This window comes from Macrotis lagotis, chromosome 4, assembly GCF_037893015.1.
Source record: "Macrotis lagotis isolate mMagLag1 chromosome 4, bilby.v1.9.chrom.fasta, whole genome shotgun sequence".
Classification (NCBI taxonomy): domain Eukaryota; kingdom Metazoa; phylum Chordata; class Mammalia; order Peramelemorphia; family Peramelidae; genus Macrotis; species Macrotis lagotis.
The window spans coordinates 114341333-114360224 of NC_133661.1; the positions used below are offsets into that span (position 1 = coordinate 114341333).

Below are 18892 nucleotides of genomic sequence, written 5' to 3' on the forward strand. Positions count from 1 at the left end.
CATGATTGGGGAGACAATTGTAAAACTCAAATAATATCTTTAATAAAAATAAATTTAAAAGAAAATATTTTTCCCACAGTTGCTATTACTAGCTGTACCTCCACTCTATTCCTTCCCACTGTCATTTATTCTATTCTTTCTCCTTTCATGTTGGCCCTGTCTAGTATCTAAGTACCCTCTCCCTTAATCTTTCCTCTCTTTCATCGCCTATTCCCCCCTTCAACCTTATCCCATCCCTTTCTTCTCATTTTTCTCTAGGGTAAGATAGATTTTCTCACCCTATTAAGTGTTCATAGTATTTCCTCTCTGATCTATTTCTGGTGAGAATGAAAGCTCATTTATTTCCCCTTGCCTTCCCCTTTCCACTCCACTGAAAAAGCTTTTTCTTGACTTATGTGAAATTTCTTAGCTTCTTCATCTCCTTTCCCTTCCTTCCAGTACTTTCCTTTATCATCCATTGACTCCATCTTTTTACTATATTATACCATTCTACTCCTTCCTGTGTCCTGTCTATATATATGCTCCTTCTAACAGCTCTTATAAATGAGAAAGTTCATATGAGTCATCAATATCTTCTTCCCATGCAGGAAGACAAACAGTTCAATATCATTAAGTTCCTCATAGTTAGTCCTTCTCATCCACCCCCTCTATGGTTCACCTGTACTCGGAGATCAAACTTTCTGTTCAGCTCTGGTTGTTTCATTAGGAAAGTTTGAAAGTCCCCTCTTTTATTGAAAGTCCATCTTTTCCTCTGAAGGAGGATGTTCAGTTTTGCTGGGCAGTTGATTCTTAGTTGTAAACCAAGATCTTTTGCCTTCCGGAATATCATATTCCAATCCCTAAGAGTCCTTAATGTAGATGCTGCCAGATCCTGTGTAATCCTGACTACGGCGCCTCGGTAGTTGAATTGTTTGTTTCTGGCATTTTTTAGAATTTTGTCTTTGATTTGGGAGTTTGAGAATTTGGCTATAATATTCCTGGAAGTTTTTCTTTTGGAATCTCTTTCAGGAGGTGACCAGTAAATTCCCTCAATTTCTATTTTACCCTCTGCTTCTAGGAGACAAATTTATCTTCTTCCTGATTTCTTGCAAAGTCATCATCAGCTTCCTTTAGTTCTATTCTGCATTTGAAGGAGTTATTTTTTTTTTTAGGTTTTTACAAGGCAAGTGGGGGGTTACGTAGCATGCCCAAGGCCACACAGCTAGGTAATTATTAAGTGTCTGAGGCCAGATTTGAACTCAGGTACTCCTGACTCCAGGGCCAGTGCTCTATCCACTGCACTACCTAGCCGCCCCTGAAGGAGTTATTTTCTTCAGAGAGCTTTTTTAATCTCCTTTTCCAGCTGGCCAATTCTACTTTTCAAGGCATTCTTCTCATTTGCCTTTTGTTTTGCTTTTTTCCTTTAGGCCTAAACTGGTTTTTAACATATTTTTCTTCAGTATTTTTTTGTATTTCTTTCACCAAGCTGTTGATTTGGTTTTCATGATTTTTCCTCATCGCTCTCATTTCTCCTCCCAATTTTTCCTCCACCTCCTTTAATTGCTTTTCAAAATGTTTTTTGAGCTCATCCATAGTCTGAGCCTATTTTCTGTTTCTCTTGGAGGTTTTGGATACAGAAGCTTCACTTTTGTCCTCATCTAAGTATGTGTTTTGATATTCCATGGGGTTAAGTAATTCTCTATAGTCAGATTCTTCTTTTTCTGTTGTTTATCCATTTCCTCAGCCTAAGACCAATCCACAGCACTTCCAAGGCTTTGAGGCTTGTTTGGGGGGGGGGGGGACACCCCACTGGGACCTTTATTCCTCCAAGGTCTTATGCTCTCTTGCTTGTGCTTTGATATGTAGATGGCCCTCCTACTTCCCTCTGCCCTGGAGCTATAAGGAGGGGTCCTGCTTGGCTATCTTAGTATGGAAGCCCAAACTGCAACCTGAAGCTAAGTATAGGCAAACAGCAGAATCCTACCCCCAATGAGAGCAGAGAAATCTCTGCAGTCTTCCCTGACCCCCTTACCATCTCTGGGGTGCAGGCTGCTTTCTCCAGATGCTAGCTGCAGGTTTTGCAGCCAGTGCTCCCTCACTCCACACTTATTCTGGTGTAGCAGAATTCTCTCCCTGCCCCTTCAAGCTGTTCTGGGGCTGTGCTGTGACCTGAGCTTTTTCCAATTACAGAGTCTGGTGAAATACACCTTTCCTAAATTATCTTAGACTGGGAAAATATATCACTCAGTCTTTCTGTGAGTTCTGCCCCTCTAAATTTTGGCTAGAGTCATAATTTGTTGGCCTTTAGAGTTTTGGGGGGGAGGAGTTCCTGGGAAAGCTACCTTCATGCCACCATCTTTGTGCTTTGTGCTCTGCCCCCCCACCAGGTCAATTTTTAAAAATATTATATCTTACATTTTTTTAATCTTTTGATTTTATTCCACTATTTCTTGCTGCTTTGTGAAGTCAATGATTTCAATCTGTTGCAGTGTTATTTTCATGTACATTATTACTTGAGTAAAGTATACCGTTTCTTCTAACATATTTATTCTTTCAAAATCTTTCAAGAGCTTTTCTATTTTTAAAAAAATCTTTTGCTTCCCTTTTTCTACATATCATGCAGTTGTTGTAACTCATTTCTCCCTTTGCATCTCTGATTATTATAGTTATTTCATCCTAGGTTTGATTTTTGAGCATCTGTAAAAGTGAATTTTTTTTGGTTATACTGGTTGGTATCTTCTTTGGTTTAATCTCTCTAGTCTTAGCTTCTGAATTAGGGCTTTGTCCCAATTAGGCTCTGTCCCTTCTTTGCTTTTTGGGAGATGTGGTTGGCCATATCTGATCTCACCTGGGTCACTTAGGTTCTTGTGTTCACCTCTACTTCTGAAGCTGAGACAATCCTGGATTCCTGAGGTGCTGGAGTACTGAGTCTTCAGAGCCTCTATGGCATCTCAGGAGAAAGAGAGAGTAAGAAAGACCTTTGAGCCAAAGTTGTCCTCATTTGAGCTACAATACATCTTAGGACTTCCAAGGTCTCCATTTGTGGTTTTCCAGTAACCTTTGAACTTTCTGACAAGGGATTTCTTGAAGGCTTTTCTCTATTCTTTCTACCTCCAGACACAGCCTTGTAGGCTACAACTTCTCTAAATGATCTCGGTACTTTAAAGCTACAGGCTTGTTTGCTTACGATGATGAATCTCCTTTTCTATTGCCCAAGGACTTCTGGTTCACCTTTTGCACAGTTTTGGAACAGCAACAGTCACTAGTTTCTCACTCTGCAATTACTATATATTTACCTATGCATATGCTATAGCCTTCCAGTAAAATGTAAATTCCTCAAGGACAGAGACTAACTTTTTTTACACAGTCTTTTCCCAGTACCTAGAACAGTATTTTTCTTGTAATAATAATACTTGTTGATTGACTAATACATTTTATGTGTGCTAAATAACTCTTAATAAATGTTCATTACATTGAATCATAATTTGTCACATGTCTTATTAACTGTCATTTGTAAGTCAGAAAATTAAGGCTTTAAAAAGAAGTGCCTTTGCTCAAGGTCATAAGGCTGGTGTTCTTGGAAGAGCCAGAATTAAAACTCAGTTCCTTTCATCCCTAGTACAGTTCTTTCCTCGTGATACAATGGCATAAAGTCTAAATTCAACCCAAAGGGAACATAAAATACTATATACACAATCCAGATGATCACAACAGGTATAGCTCTTTATGTTGTCAATTAAAGACAACTGAACTTGCCACTAGTCCATTCAGCAAAACAGATGTCACTTTGTAGAGCTTTGATATTTTTCTTAAATACCTTTGAAAACGAGGATCGAAAAATATGAACTCTTATAAAAAGGGCTTTATTGTATTTTTATAGCATATTACATACCTTGTAACAATCATTTTGTTAAGTGTGAATGTCAGTTTTATTTTCGGTCCCTTTTTTCCTGGCTATTTACAAGCTTTGTAAGAATCGTTCCTTAATTAAGTCTAAACATAGTTTTATATAAATGGATTCCTGGAAATAAAACGTTCAGACTTAAGAAATGATTGTTACGGAGACTGTAACAGGCCGTAAAAAACGAATGCCACTTTAAACAAAGATTTCTCATTTTAATTAAAAAGATAATCATCAGAAACATTTGTACACTTAACAAAACCATTTGAAGCAGCTTCTTTGGGAAAAAAAATATCTACTATCCTATGCAAGCTTATATAGTATAATTTATAAGACATTTAATCAAAGTCTCAGTTGATCATACAATATGTAGTCATATACCGTAGCTAGATTTTTAAAAGTTTTATTGATGCTTTTATTCTTTCCATAACACATTTACCAATATACTTCTTTTTCTCAATACACCCTCCCCAAAAGAATCCCCCTTTTCAACAAAGGAAATGGTTAAGCCAAATCAATCAATGTAGTAATGGATAGCAACATTTTCAAAACAAATAGAAAGAAGTGAGGAAATGAACAATTTCCACAATTTTTTAAATAAATGATTAATGTTTGGTAGTAACTGTATTTCTTTTTTAATTCCCAAGATTTTATTTTAAAACACTTAGGCATATGGGGAACATGAGAAAAGATTTTAAAAGATGGCCAAGGACAACTATAACATAAAACTCCTCTAGTATTTTTAATAACCAATAGCATATGCACATAGGAATATGTTAGATATCATAAGTAAGCATCAAATTTAGATCACTGCTTATCATCAAGGGTGAAAACTCAAGGAAAAGAGCTTCCACTCTCTAATTCATTAACAAAATGCGAGTTATCAATTTTGATTTTCAACCTCTAATGTATAAATATGGATAGGAATGAGGAGTCTTTTAAAAAAACTTCTGTTTTTCCTAAGAATTTGATTGATTTAATTATCTTTCTTCCTCTTGGAGAAGTAGTAGACAATGAATAGAATTAGTGCATAAACTATCAGAGAAAACTGATGAGTTAATCAGTTTTGCCAAATTAACTTCTTCTTTTAAAAAATTGTACTTTTTTTTTGGTTTTTTAGATTTTTGCAAGGTAATGGGGTTAAGTGGCTTGCCCAAGGCCACACAGCTAGGTAATTATTAAGTGTCTGAGGCTGGATTTGAACTCAGGTATTCCTGACTCCAGGGTCAGTGCTCTATCCACTGTGCCACCTAGCTGCCCCTAAAAAATTCACTGTTAATAAAAACAGCAACATGGGGGTGATGAACAACCTTGACAGACTTGCTCATTCCATCAGTGCAACAATCAGGGACAATTTGGGGCTGTCTGCAATGGAGAATACCATCTGTATCCAGAGAAAGAACTGTGGAATGTGAACAAAGACCAAATTACCTTTAATTATGGGGGGGGGGGGGGGACTGATTATCTTATTGTCTGATCTTGCTATCTCTTTTACTTTATGTTTCTTCCTTAAGGATATGATTTCTCTCTCATCACATTCAGTTTGGATCAATGTATACCATGGAAACAATGTAAAGACTGGCAAATTGCTTTCTGTGTTAAGATTAGGGGGGAAATTTTAAAACTCAAAATAAATAAAATCTTTTAAAAATTTTCTTTTTAAATTCACTGTTGTAAGGAATTTTCTTCCTCTGGGAAGGGAAAATGAAGACTATGTTTGGAAGTAAAAGTGATTTAAAAACAAAAGATATCAAGAAAAATCTTTGAAAGAAAAAAATTTTTTATCTCCTAACATGCAAAAGTATATCCTGTATATGATCATAAACGTACTGGCTAGAGAAAAGTCAGGGGAAAAAGAGAGTTTCTTTATAATTATTCCAACTAATTATCTGTAATTTGTTTTAACTACTTTCTAGTAATATATCAATTTTTTTCTGACTAAAAATTATCTTTTAAAAACTATACTGATGTGAATCAATCTAAATAAATTGGCTAGGGTTTGAGGAACCTTAGTCTCATTTTATAATATAATTACTATTAGGAATCAAATGAAAGTAATATGTAGCATAATTAGCATCAGCAGTCAATAACTTATTCCAACACTGGGCAAACCACTTTATAGATAGTTTTCATCCCAAACATGTTCCTAGAAACTGATAATTATATTATCATAAGACAAATCATATTTTCCCACAGGAATAATGTTTATGGGATCATAAATTTATAATTGGAGGGCCTTAGAGGTCAATGCTAACTCCCTCATTTTACAGATGAGAAAACTGAGACCTAGAGAGATTAAGTGTTTTGCCCAAAGTCATACATAGTTATAAGTAAAAAATTGATTAGAACCCTGGTTTTCCTAATTCATAAAACCCATTATCCACTATGCCATGTCATTTTAGTTGAGGCTATATTTCTGACTGATGTCTAAATTTCAAATAAATCACAGGTCTCTTCTCAAGTTCACATAAAAGAATGGAGATAAAGCTGAGTTCTCAAAGACTATCTAGCAAAGCTAAATGTCTAGGTCTTAATAAACTGGTGTCTGGTATAGGCCTCTGGATCGACACAGTTGTTATCTTGAGGAACAGCCTAGCTAAGTTTGGAGAGACTCATCACTAGGTCAGCTATAGGACAATGAATTTTTTCAGAAATATGCCTCTTCTAACATAATCAACTAAACAAATACCCACACATACAAAGACCTATTTTTTAAATATTGGAATGAAATACAGCCAATATACATGTCATCAAAACATGTAACTATAAACCTCCACAATCATTTAAAATAGTGAGGTTATGTTCCATATTTTATAAGATGAACATGAATACACAAAACATGTTGATTTTGAAAGAGGTCAAAGGGTATATTTGGAACATAAAAAATAAATGTTTCCCATATTTAGCCTAAAACTAATGTTTATTATAGTTGGCAATGTAATCCTTAAATCAATGATAAATTTGTCTCCTTAAAAAAATTAGGGTATCTTTGGTGGGGTTAGTTAATAAAAGCTTTCTAAAGAATGAATTCATGCATTATTTTTCTCTAAATAAACTTTCCTATAACCAGATTCAAAAATCATTTCAATGACCTTAAAGCTAAGCTCCAAATATAGTAGTAATTAGATAATTATTTATTCTTGATGAGGGAAAACATTTTTTTAAATAAATATGCAACCTATTTCCCCATCTTCCTATTCTCGTTTCCTTTACTTATCAAGGTTCAATATCAAACAAAATCAAAGCCATCAGGACCATATAAATGCTGGTGTCACTCTTTTCCATCTTTCACTGCCACAATGCCTACTTCATATTTTACTGACAAGCTCTCAAAAGATTTCAAAAGAAAGTCACAAACACAATTATCAGGGTCACTAGCATAGACTTGTTAAAAGAGCCTTCAAAATATCTCTCACAGAATTGCTATAAAGAGTATCCTAAATGGAAACCTATTCTTGTTTTCTGTTTGTGCTGGAAGCAATAAAAACATAGTGAATTGCCCTGTGGATAGAAAACAGTTCCTTGTACAAGGGAGGGCCTCAATAAATACTTATTGAATTAGGTACTGATCCAGATCACTGATTTAGAATTTACTAAACATTTGCTGTAGTCAATAATGTACTGGGTGCTAGAGATACAAAGATAAAAATGAAATACTCCTTGCCCTCAAGGAGCTTACAATTGTGTGTGGCAAAGAGAGGGGATTAGGACCATTCATGTATATGTATAAGTACTTACAAAATACACAATATAATTTTGGAGAAATTGGTAATACTTTATTGAATACCAGTTACCTACACATATTCTAGAAATAGTGGGGAGGGAGTATTAAGGATGCTGAGATCATTACAATAAGATCCCTGCTAACATGGAATTTACAATCTGGGAGGGGAGCTTATAACCAAACAGGATTATTCAGAGCAGTAAAAGCAAAAAATAAGAACCAGCTATACATGAGCTGGAGACTACTTGAATTTTCTGTCATACTGCAACAATCAGAGTGTACTTCAATTTGCAAAGAACTTGTTATCTGTCTTGGTTTTTGGTGCCAAGTTTTTGGGATTCTATTTTAAAATAGTATCACTAAACTCAAAACCATGATTAAATTGCTATTTGCTATTTGCCACTCAAAGTCTCTAGTCAAAAAGGACATCCTTAGCTCCCTTCTTTGTCCATCAGCAAACTCCAATAATTTTCCTGCCAGTCAACTTCTACTTACTCCAAGAATTGCTTACAGTACTTTGAGCTTTAAATTTTTCCCTATTTGTGAAGTAGTCTTAATTTCAGTGGAAAACCAACGATTTGCATATCCTGCTGTTCCTCAATTCCCAAGACTTCAGATGAACACTTCTTATAGCAACATTCTGAGTCCCTGGCGTCAATGATGTGCTGCTGGGTCAATTGATGATCAACAGGACTTAGGTGAGATGTTCATGGGATATTTGAACTTCTGCTTTCTTTAAAATATATTTTTATAACTATTCAATAAATATAATCTTATGAATCTTCTTTTATGTATTTAAAAATATAAGCTTCACAAGACTGCCAAAGTCCATGACAGAAAATCGGTTAAAAATTTCCATCAGATATGCCAACTATGCAGTATAGTTCAAGGTTATATCTTTTTAAAAAAAAATTTTTTTGTAGGTTTTTGAAAGGCAATGGGGTTAAGTGGCTTGCCCAAGGCCACACAGCTAGATAATTATTAAGTGTCTGAGGTCAGTTTTGAACTCCAGGGCTGATGCTCTATCCAATGCACCACCTAGCTGCCCCTCAAGGTTCTATCTGATGTGAGTGTGACTGAATACTCAAACCCCCAAACATGCAAGTAAACTTCAACAACCTATTCATCCATATACTACAGTCTCTGGATCACTGTTTCTAGAACTTCTAATGACATAAAATTCACTGAAATGAAAATTTCACAGACAACTGAAAACTGGTATTTTCACCCTTTTTAACACCTCTAATCATAATTGTACAGAAGTTTTAATAGAATAAAGCCTTACACCTGGTCTTCACTCATAACTTGCCAATCATACCAGCACAGAATAGCTTGTAAGATATTGGAAAAGCAGGGGCGGCTAGGTGGCGCAGTGGATAAAGCACCGGCCTTGGAGTCAGGAGTACCTGGGTTCAAATCCGGTCTCAGACACTTAAAAAAATTACCTAGCTGTGTGGCCTTGGGCAAGCCACTTAACCCCATTTGCCTTGCAAAAAAAATCTAAAAAAAAAGATATTGGAAAAGCATCAGTCAGTTGTATGACTTTGTCTATTGCAGTACCCTTGCTGGTTCACCTATATCCAGGTCCCTTAAGCAAAGATATACCACTAAAGACTTTGTGCTGATGATCTCCTTTGGTGATCTCCTCCGCTCCCTTTGATTCAATTATTCCTAGACAAATGACTATACTGAATAGCATTCTGAACATCTTCACCTCAATGATACCTCAAACATGTCCATACTGGAACCCATATTCCCTGAAATCCTCAATTTCCTCCTTAACTTCCCTATTTCTGTTGAAGGCATCATCCTCCTCCTCCTAGTTAACAAGGTCAATAATATTAGTCAATAATCCACTGACTCTTTCCTCTGTCTCATCTACCTTACCAGTTAACTTCTGTCAATTCTACCTCAACATCTCTCCCTTTTTCATCATAGTTACCACTCTAGATGATGCCCCCATCACCACTTAGATTAGAACAACAGTGAATTAACTTCCCACTTCCAATATGTTCCCTCATCTATTCATCTTCCATGTAGCTGTCAAAATAATCTTAGATTTGAAGACAGAGAATATGGGTTAAAATTCTTACTACCTTGAGGAAGTCACTGTGTCTCAGTTTGTTCATCTGTAAAATGAAGGGATTGGGGTGGACTAATGACTTCTGAGGTTCCTGCCAGTTCTTTCTTATTCTATGATGATGTGATCCTATGTTGCTCCCCTACTCACACTATGTTTACTGGTGAGATTCTCACAAGCTTGACTATAAGGTACTTCTCTTATCTCTGACTTTCAGAATATTTATTTCTTCAAGACTCAGTTCAGTACCACTCTCCCCATACTATTAGTGACTTCTTCCCTCCTCAAAGTACCTTTTAATATATACTATATGTGTCTAGACATATATACAACAAAGATACATATTCATATATACAAATACCCACAGTATACACATTTATACATATACACACTAAAATTATCTTTTCATCTAATAAAGGGTAAATTCATCAAGGACAGAAACTGTTTTTGTCTCTTTGTATCCATAGTGTCTTATATACAATGATACTCAAGATATTTGTGGAATTAAACTGAAGAACTCACAACATGCAAAGTACTCTATACTACTTGGCACTAGGAGAGATGAAAAGATCAGTAAAACAAGCTCTCAAGGAGTTGCTATACTGCACTCTGATTCGGAGTGTATCTAACACAACAGCCACTAAAAAAAATAATGAAGTTTATGCAGCAAGGCCCAGAGAGTAGTCAACTTTTTCATTTTTTTTTTTGTTAGAAAGTGAATTCTGTACCATGATCTGGACTCTTGAACTACTGGAGAAATCCATATAGCTATCTAAGGAAAAAAAATATTTCCTTCCCTGATTGTCTAAAAAGGTATAGATGGCATGAATTCCTGAGTTATTATTCCTCATGGTCATGACAGTAACTATGATCACTTCAAAGTTAGAGTGAAAATCAAGTTGTTAAACTTTAACCTGTACTTATTCTTGTCTGGGCTTCACCCTCAAAGGTGGAAGTTTTGGTAAGCAACACTGAAGGGCTATGAATCACACACTGTTTAAGTAAGTGGAATTCATAAATTCTTTCATTTTACAAAAAAGATTTGTGATAATGACAACTGCTGATTCACAGGTTATTTGTTACAGTAAGATTGGACACAAATAAAGTCCTTAGTTTTTTCTACTCCCCATATTTCCGAACAAACTAAAAATTTTAAATTGTGCAGACAACTTTTACATATTTCTTTGGAGTGATATCTGTTCTTAAAAAACAAACAAACAAAACTTCAACAAAAGAAATCAATGAAATGATGTATATGGCATGAAAGCCATTATTCAACTGACAGAAAAGTAACTTAAATCGGGGAAATACCTCAAATCTGGTTATTGTCAGGCTTCTGGAGAATATGAGTTTATAAAAGAATAGATCGTGTCTGCTATATCTTTTTCCACTTTGGTAATGAAAAAAAAAACTTGGATATTAAATAAAAACAACTATAAAAATAGGGGAAATGTGACTCAATTTTTCAATAATATTTTTCAGATTTATTTAAAAGAGACCCCAAGTAAGCAGTGAATATAAATCAAGCAAATGAATAAAAAAAGGAAATCAGCAAGTTTGATTAACTTCAAAAGATTTTTGATGCTCAATCACCAGCAATTAATTAAGTCCCTATTAACGTTAGGCACTAGGAATACAAATACAATAAATGAAACAATTTCAACCCATAAAAAGCTTACCTTCTAACAGGGAAGAAAATAAGGATAGATACAAGCTTACACAAAATAAATATTAAGAAAATAAAAAACAAAGTTATTTAAATACAAAGTAGTTTGAGAGAGAAGATAGTTTCTGAGGGAATTGGAGAGACCACGTAGAATGGTAAAACTTGACAGCATTTGTTTGACTATACATGTGTGTGTTTTTCTTTTCTTATTTCCCTCAATTTTGGGAGTAGGGAATTGGAAGGTTCACAAGATTTTGATATTTTCTTCAATTCTTCATCATACAACTACACTTATCACACTGGATATTAAGTGTATTTTTGATGAAATTCATTTTTCCAAATCTACCCTTGGTTTTCAAATAATTTTAAAGGAGGTCAATTCTCTAGGTACTGAAGAACATTTTTATTTTATCCCCATTTATTGATTAAATTTCTTAGCATTTCGTTTCATGTGGTATGGTACAAAGTCAACGATGATGTATTAAACTCCCTTTGAGAATTTCTGTAATTCTAGAATAGTTCTACTTTTTTTCAGCATAACTCAGTTCATTGTTTCATCAATAGGGGCATGACTTCCAAATCATAAGAAGTAAAGTAGATCCCCAAATATTTCAGTCTGATGAAGCTGTTCTAATATTGCAGGTTTTCCTTCTGAAATGATTTTTGGCATAACTTTGAATTTTAAATTCAGTTTCATAAATAATCTAGCATTACACCTTTTGTTGATCTTGGAAGTTGGAAGATCAGCAAGGTCTAAAAACAAAATAGCTAACCACTTTTATGGAAAAAAAAACACTAGTCATGGCAATACAAACCTAGCGTATATTAGAAGAATCAATAACAACTCTTTTGTCAAGTCTCTTTCAAGGTCATTACTTATTTTCTGAGGATTAATTAGGCTGCCTGTAATAATAGTTTGGCATTGCTTTTCATTTTCTACAATGCTTTCCTTTTGCTTTTCCCCTTTCCTTTAAAGTCTCAGGTAATCTATCCTGTTTCACTGTGGGTTTGATTACCACAGTGATTACTTCCAAAGGATTTGATTACACACACACACCAATATCAGCTATTAATATCTTGAAGAGTCATTGAAGTGTGCTCTTTAAAATCAACAACTTTTGCATATCTCTTTGGAATAATATCTGTTCTTAAAAACCAAACAAAACTTCAACAAAAGAAATCAATTGGGGCGGCTAGGTGGCACAGTGGATAGAGCACAGGCCCTGGACTCAGGAGTACCTGAGTTCAAATCCGGCCTCAGACATTTAATACCTAGCTGTGTGGCCTTGCGCAAGCCACTTAACCCCATTGCCTAGTAAAAACTTAAAAAAAAACCCAATGAAATGATGTATATGGCATGAAAGTCATCATTCAACTGACAGAAAAGTAACTTAAATGGGGGAAACCCTTCAATTTAGTTTAATCTGGTTATTTTCAGGCTTCTAAGACAGGTTAGTGTCAGTAAAAGCACACAATTGTCACAGACTGTAACCATCATTTTTTTGTTAAGTAATTTGAACCAAGTATATATAAATTACTATGCTCTAAGAATACAAACTAAATGGTCCCTATTATCACAGAATTGACATCACAGTGGAAATTCACTAATGTACAACTGCTTTTCAGGGTCTCAACCTATAAAGGATAAAAATATTCTTAAATTCCCTAATAAGTCATTAGAGTTTAGTTAACCCATAACTTTCTTGAATTTCTTTATATTTTCCATCTTTATTACCTCTTGGAGTGATAAATACCCTAATTATATACACACACACACACACACACACATATACAGCATATACAGTTATATTCTACTTGTTATAAAATGACTTCAAGTTTCAAGCAGTATTTTTTTAGTGAACTTCTTTATATTTACCCTATGCATAATCTACACAATTTTTTAAAAGTTAATCTTACCTTTTCTTAGTTTATGTCTTTCCAGACCTAATTTTTAACAAGTCTGTCCTCATCAAGCATTGCCTGTTTCTTTCAAATTCTACTTCAGGCACACACACTCTAGTTGTGTGACCCAAGGCTCTGAAACATTAAGGGCTGCTCAATTTCCTCATCTGCAAAATAAAGGGCCACAAAGATAGATGCTATGAATTTCAAGGTCCATTCCAGCTCTAAATCAATGATCATATACAGACCCTAAACCAACTATTCTTCTCTGAATCTTTTCCAGCTCTGATCAATAAACAATGATTTTTAATAAAATCATTTTTCCAGCTCTGATCAATAAACAATGATTTTTAATAAAAATCATTTTTAGTTTGTTATAAGCTATTAATTCTACTATTATTGAAAACAGCTTCCTCAAGTAAGTTAAACATGTGTTCTATAAATTTCTTAATACTATTATCTTTGGCAATCTCTCTTTCACATAAAGGAAGCAAAGTTAAAATCAGTTTAGATCTCAAAATACAATCAATTCAAAATCAAAAATACAGAGTTTTCTTTAAAATACATTCATAATTTAAAATGTGTAAAATTATCAATTTAATTTTTACCTTTGGGAGGCAAAATTTTAACTGTTAAGATATGCAAACTACAAAATCTGTGCAAAAAATAGTTTGAAATCATTTATAATTTTTGGAAAAGAATGAGAGAGAAAACAAACCTAGATCTTGTAAATAAATTTTGTTAAAAAGAAGCTTTGTACTAATTGATGCTACTAAGAAACTCTGTGGATAAAGCATTGGACCTGGAGACCCAAATTCAAATCCACCTTCAGATCCTTACTAGCTGTGTAATCCTAAATAAGGTGTCTCAGTTTCTACATCTGTAAAATGAGAATAATAATAGCACCTACTTCCCAGGATTGTAATGAGAATTAGAAATGATGATATTTATAAAGTACTTTGCAAGCTTTAAAGGACTATTATAAATATAAATAAGTACTATTATTGCTATCAACATCTATATACATTCTTCAGTCATAAGCCCCACGTAGAAAGATTAAGACAGCCTCATTCAATTTAAATTATGCCCAAAATACACTCAAACCCAATGCAAAAATGGTGCCATCAGAAAAGTTTTGTGGATGTGGTTGTTCTTGACCCTAATTTCATAAGCTTACAATTATCCTCCAAACATTTAATAATACATTGTAAATGATACATTACAGATTTATTACCCACAAAATTACATAAAATGAATCTATTTGTATTTTAGTTCTTAGCCAACAGTGTAAAGCTGTCGTTGATCTGTACTAAAAACTACCCTTCCTCCCAAGTCAACAAGAACTGATTCAGAACAAACTTTGTGTAACACCACTGTGCATCATTCAAAGTTCAAGTGACACAAAGAAATGAGAGGATTTCAGAACTGGAAGACACCTTTGAGATTTAGTCTAAAGTTCTCTACTTCACACTTTATGACACCAAGGTTCAAAGGATGATTTCTTGTCCAAGCTTCCACAGTAGATTAATAGAACAAGAATTTGAAGTTAGATCTTTTGACTCTTCCATGGAGTGCTCCCTCTAATTCTAGCATGTTGAATATTGAGGATAAAGTTTATATCTAGTATAGTTACTTTCTTCAAGATTTTGCAAACACAAAGAGTCATTAAGAGAGCTCAAAAGTTAACAGAGTTGTAAAGAAAGATCTCATAAAAATCAAAGAGAAGCTGACTCACCCAAATTCATGTTAAAAATGGCCACAGACCTCAACTGGAACACTAAATGACTAGATCACAGTTCTCTACTATAGCATTTAAAATATGTCTCTATTATCTCTCTTGGAGACCACTTGGACTTCCATTCAGATAAAAGCTATGGTTGGTAGTTCCAAAAGAAGAAGATCAAAAGTTGAGTATTTGTCAATAAGGGCTTATAATCCCTAAGGGAAATGAATCCATTTTATTATTATAAGGCACCCTGACAAGTATAAAGTAAGATATGGTTAAATCTAGTTCAGATTTATAAGTCTAACTCAACTCAGGTGACATAACTCAAACATGACTAACTCCTTGGTATACAACTGAGACTGAGTAGTAGAGAATGTTCTTGCACTGGTGGCTGAAGTAAGATGATCTCATAATATGTGTTTGTGATCTGTAAATTATATTATTCCATAAATCTGGTAAAAAAAAATTCTCTCCTCTAAGTAGAAAACAACTACCAACTTTAAAAACTAGAAGCTGACTATATGTGCAGATGAATAACTCCTGCCTTTGAATTGTAAAAATAAAATGGATTTATAGATTTAGAATTGAAAAAGGGACTTTCTCTGTAAACAGATGGGAAAGCTGAGGCCAAGATAGTCTAAAATCAAATTATGTAGTAAGTAAAAGAGCCAGGACTTCCACATCCTCTTAATCTCCCTATGGGGATTCTAAAATCAGACTTTTATATCAAAACAGTTAGACTGTTTAGGTCTAATATGAACTAAATTAGGGTTTATTTTAGTTTCTAGTCGTTACTGTATTCCAGTCAACAATACTGGAAACAGCAATCATTCAAAGAACGGGGTTAGGGGCTGACATTATTCCCAACTCAACTCTGGAGAAATTAGAAACTTCTATAAATAGTCTTGATTCTCTAAAGATCAACTGATAAGCTCAGATAAAGATTACGTGTATTCTTTTTCATCATCATCACTCGACAACAATAAATACAAAGTCTGATGCCAATATTTGAAGTCTGGCCCATGGGAGAGCCAAGGGCAATCAGATTCAAAGCTTCACCAGCTCAACTTACTCGAAACTGACCAAACACTCACAAAGCATGACACAAAGTTGAAGAACCGCCCCACGTCCCATACTCTCTCCAGCACTTTTTGCATCCCACCGTCCCACTCCTTTCTCTTCCACATCCCAAATCCTCTGCCTCTCCCCCATCCACTCGGCAGCATTTTAGGGAGGCTCCCTCCCCTTCCTCGGCTCTCCTCCCTCACTAGACCTGACCTCGGTAGCTCTAGGCCCTCCTCCTGGCCCTGCCTCTGGTCAGTACATTGTCGCTACTCACCACCAACTTGTTTCGTTACAGTAGGGCCCCGGGCCCGGCCCAGCCCGGCCCGGCCCCGGCCCCGGCCCCGCTCTCTCTCTCCCTCTCTCTCTGCCTCCGCGGCGGCCCGTCCCTCTCCTCCGCGCTGCCTCACGCTTGCCCAGCCCCGCTGCCCTCGTCTCCGGCCCCCCGCGCCCCGGGAGCCCCGGGAGCCCCGCGCCCTCCCCCCTCCGCCCCCAGTACCTGTCCTCCCCCGCCCAGACTGCGGGCCCCGGCCGCCCCGCCCCCTCCCGTCGCCCCAGGCCTGGCCCGTTTCCCCGCTTCCCCGCCGGGGCCCCGCGCGCCGCCCACAGCCCCCTCCTTCGGGACCCCGCTGTCACTGGAACTCTCCTCCACAAGATGGCGGAGCTGCTTCTCCCGACCCCCAGGGCCCAGCTCCCGGCCCGTCCAGCCCCGTCCGGCCGCCGCCAGCCCGGCCGCCACCGCCCCCGGACCGCAGACTCGCTGCCCCCCTCTCCGGGCGAGCGGCCAGGCCCAAGCCGCGGCGAGAACGACACGGCTGGAAGTCCCGCCGCCGCCCGCGCCGCCGCTCCCCGGCCCGCGCCTTCTCCTCACCATAAACTTGAGCGCCTTCTCCTGCAGCACCGCCTCGGCCGGGTCCATAGTCACCGGGGGCCGCCGGGTCTCCGCTCCGCCAGGGCCGCCCCCTTCGTGCCAGGCCGCAGCCAGCGCAGCTCCCGGATCCCGCCTCCTCTTCCTTCCCCCCGCCCTCTCCCTACTTCTCCGGGCACCGGCAGGGGGGCTAGGGAGAACCGGCTCAACCGCGCGCAGGCTTGGGCCCGGGGGCTCACGGGAGAGGTAGTTCTCGGTCTGATCCCGGGACAGGGCGGGGCAACAGGGGGAACTGAGATACCCGCCAATCCCAGCGCTAGGCCAGCCCGGCTGTTTCTCTTCTCAGAGACCCGCCTACCTCGAATTGGAAAAGGCTCATGGGCAATGTAGTTTTTCAGCCTCCAGGTGGCGGAAGTGCATTGTCACCTTGGTTACTGGGAGAAGCTTGGGAAGTCTGGCTTGAAACTGATCACAAGATGGCGACTATGTTTACCTAGCAGCAAGGGGTTAACTAACCACAGGCACGCAGGGGCAGGTTTTACTGGAGGCCCGCGAAATCAGGTTGGGGGGGAGGCTGGATACCTCCAAAACCTCATAGGTCGCTGAAACTAAACTCAGGAGTGCTGAGTGCTTTGGCTTCACTTGGTTTTCCAACTTAAGGACTTCCCCCCTTCTTGGAGAGAACTCATCATTTTCGCAAATTTCAGTCCTCTATTCCCCAAAATAGGCTAGATCTTGCCACTGGATCTTTACAGTTCTGGGAAACCATACCTGACTCATGACCACTCTAAGAGCACAGCTCTGGCCAAAAGCCAAACAGTTGTGAAATGTCCTGATGTGGTTTTAAATTCTGATATTGCTTCATTTTGGAATATGGATCTGTCCTAAAACGAAATAATCTTGCTTAAAAGGTTAAGCATAAGCAAACCCATGGCCAACATGGATGCTGATATAGAGACAGAGATAGTTATATTGATATATATAAATTTAGGGAGTAGGTTAGGAGTCCTTGATCAATTTGATGTTTCCCCAACTAATCAACTTGATAAAATTTCATGGCATGAACCTTTAGAAGACTCTTAGTAGAACCTCTCACCTTACTTAGAGGATACAAAACTGGTACCCAGTACCTGGAGCTGCTGCCAAGATGATTGGCTACCTGGAATTCAAGAAGACTAATTCTTGTAGAAGGAGCTTCTGCTCTCTATTGTCTATCATCTCTGCCTCACCTAACTCCAATTCAAGCACCAGTTAAGATGTTACCCCATGATGTCATTGGTCCCCTTTAGAAATAAAGGACAATTGGGGTAGCTAGGTGGCAGAGTGGATAGAGTACCAGCCCTGGAGTCAGGAGGGCCTGAGTTCAAATATGATCTCAGACACTTAAATAATGACCTAGCTGTGTGACCTTGGGCAAGTCACTTAACCCCAATGCCTCTCGAAAGAAAGAAAGAAAGAAAGAAAAGAAAGAAAGAAAGAAAGAAAGAAAGAAAGAAAGGACAACAACAAAAAAATAAAAAACAGCTGATAGAACCAACAGTTCACTATTTCTTTTTAAGGTAGGTTGGTGCATAGAAGAGCAGACATGGTTCTAGAAGAAAGGAAAACCAATTCCCGCACGCAATAACTGGAAATAACTAACCTGGGAATGAGACAAGTTGTATATTCTTGCAAGAAGCTAGAAAGAAGAGATCCTGAAATACAATATTCTCAACTCAAGGCTACAGCAACCAGCTACACTGATAGATTTCCTGTAGAAGTACCTGACAAAGGTAGACTCATATGTTTACTCAGATCAAAAGAGCGGGTCATGGACAATGTTCATCAATCCCAGACCTTTGTGTGGCAGGTGAAGATGAGATAGAGAGGAAGGGAATTCTCTAGACTGATTACATAATCTCAAAATCTAACCTTGTAATTAAAGAATGAGAGTTCTCAGTTTTAGTCTAGGGATCAATGTTTAGGGTACTTCCTAAAACTATTC

The 18892-nt window shown here is 37.4% G+C and overlaps 1 protein-coding gene across 18 annotated transcripts in view; it reads right to left on the reverse strand.

The window, feature by feature from the left end:
* Positions 1–18099, reverse strand: part of BTRC (beta-transducin repeat containing E3 ubiquitin protein ligase) — a 220775-nt gene extending 202676 nt beyond the window's left edge. For 4 of the 18 annotated variants that reach the window (XM_074233881.1, XM_074233874.1, XM_074233869.1 and 1 more), the window contains exons 1-2: positions 14988–16050; positions 13268–13419 (exon numbers count right to left, since the gene is read on the reverse strand). Coding sequence is in view for 3 of the 18 variants with exons in the window: in XM_074233878.1 (XP_074089979.1) it covers positions 16912–16959 (48 nt within the window). In the remaining 15 variants the exon portion in view is untranslated. Of the gene's footprint in view, positions 1–2827; positions 2930–13267; positions 13420–14987; positions 16051–16317; positions 16397–16911; positions 17190–18004 lie in introns of those variants that run through there. The other 14 variants (XR_012477907.1, XR_012477908.1, XR_012477906.1 and 11 more) reach the window with 9 other exon arrangements.
* Positions 18100–18892: the final 793 nt, after the last annotated feature.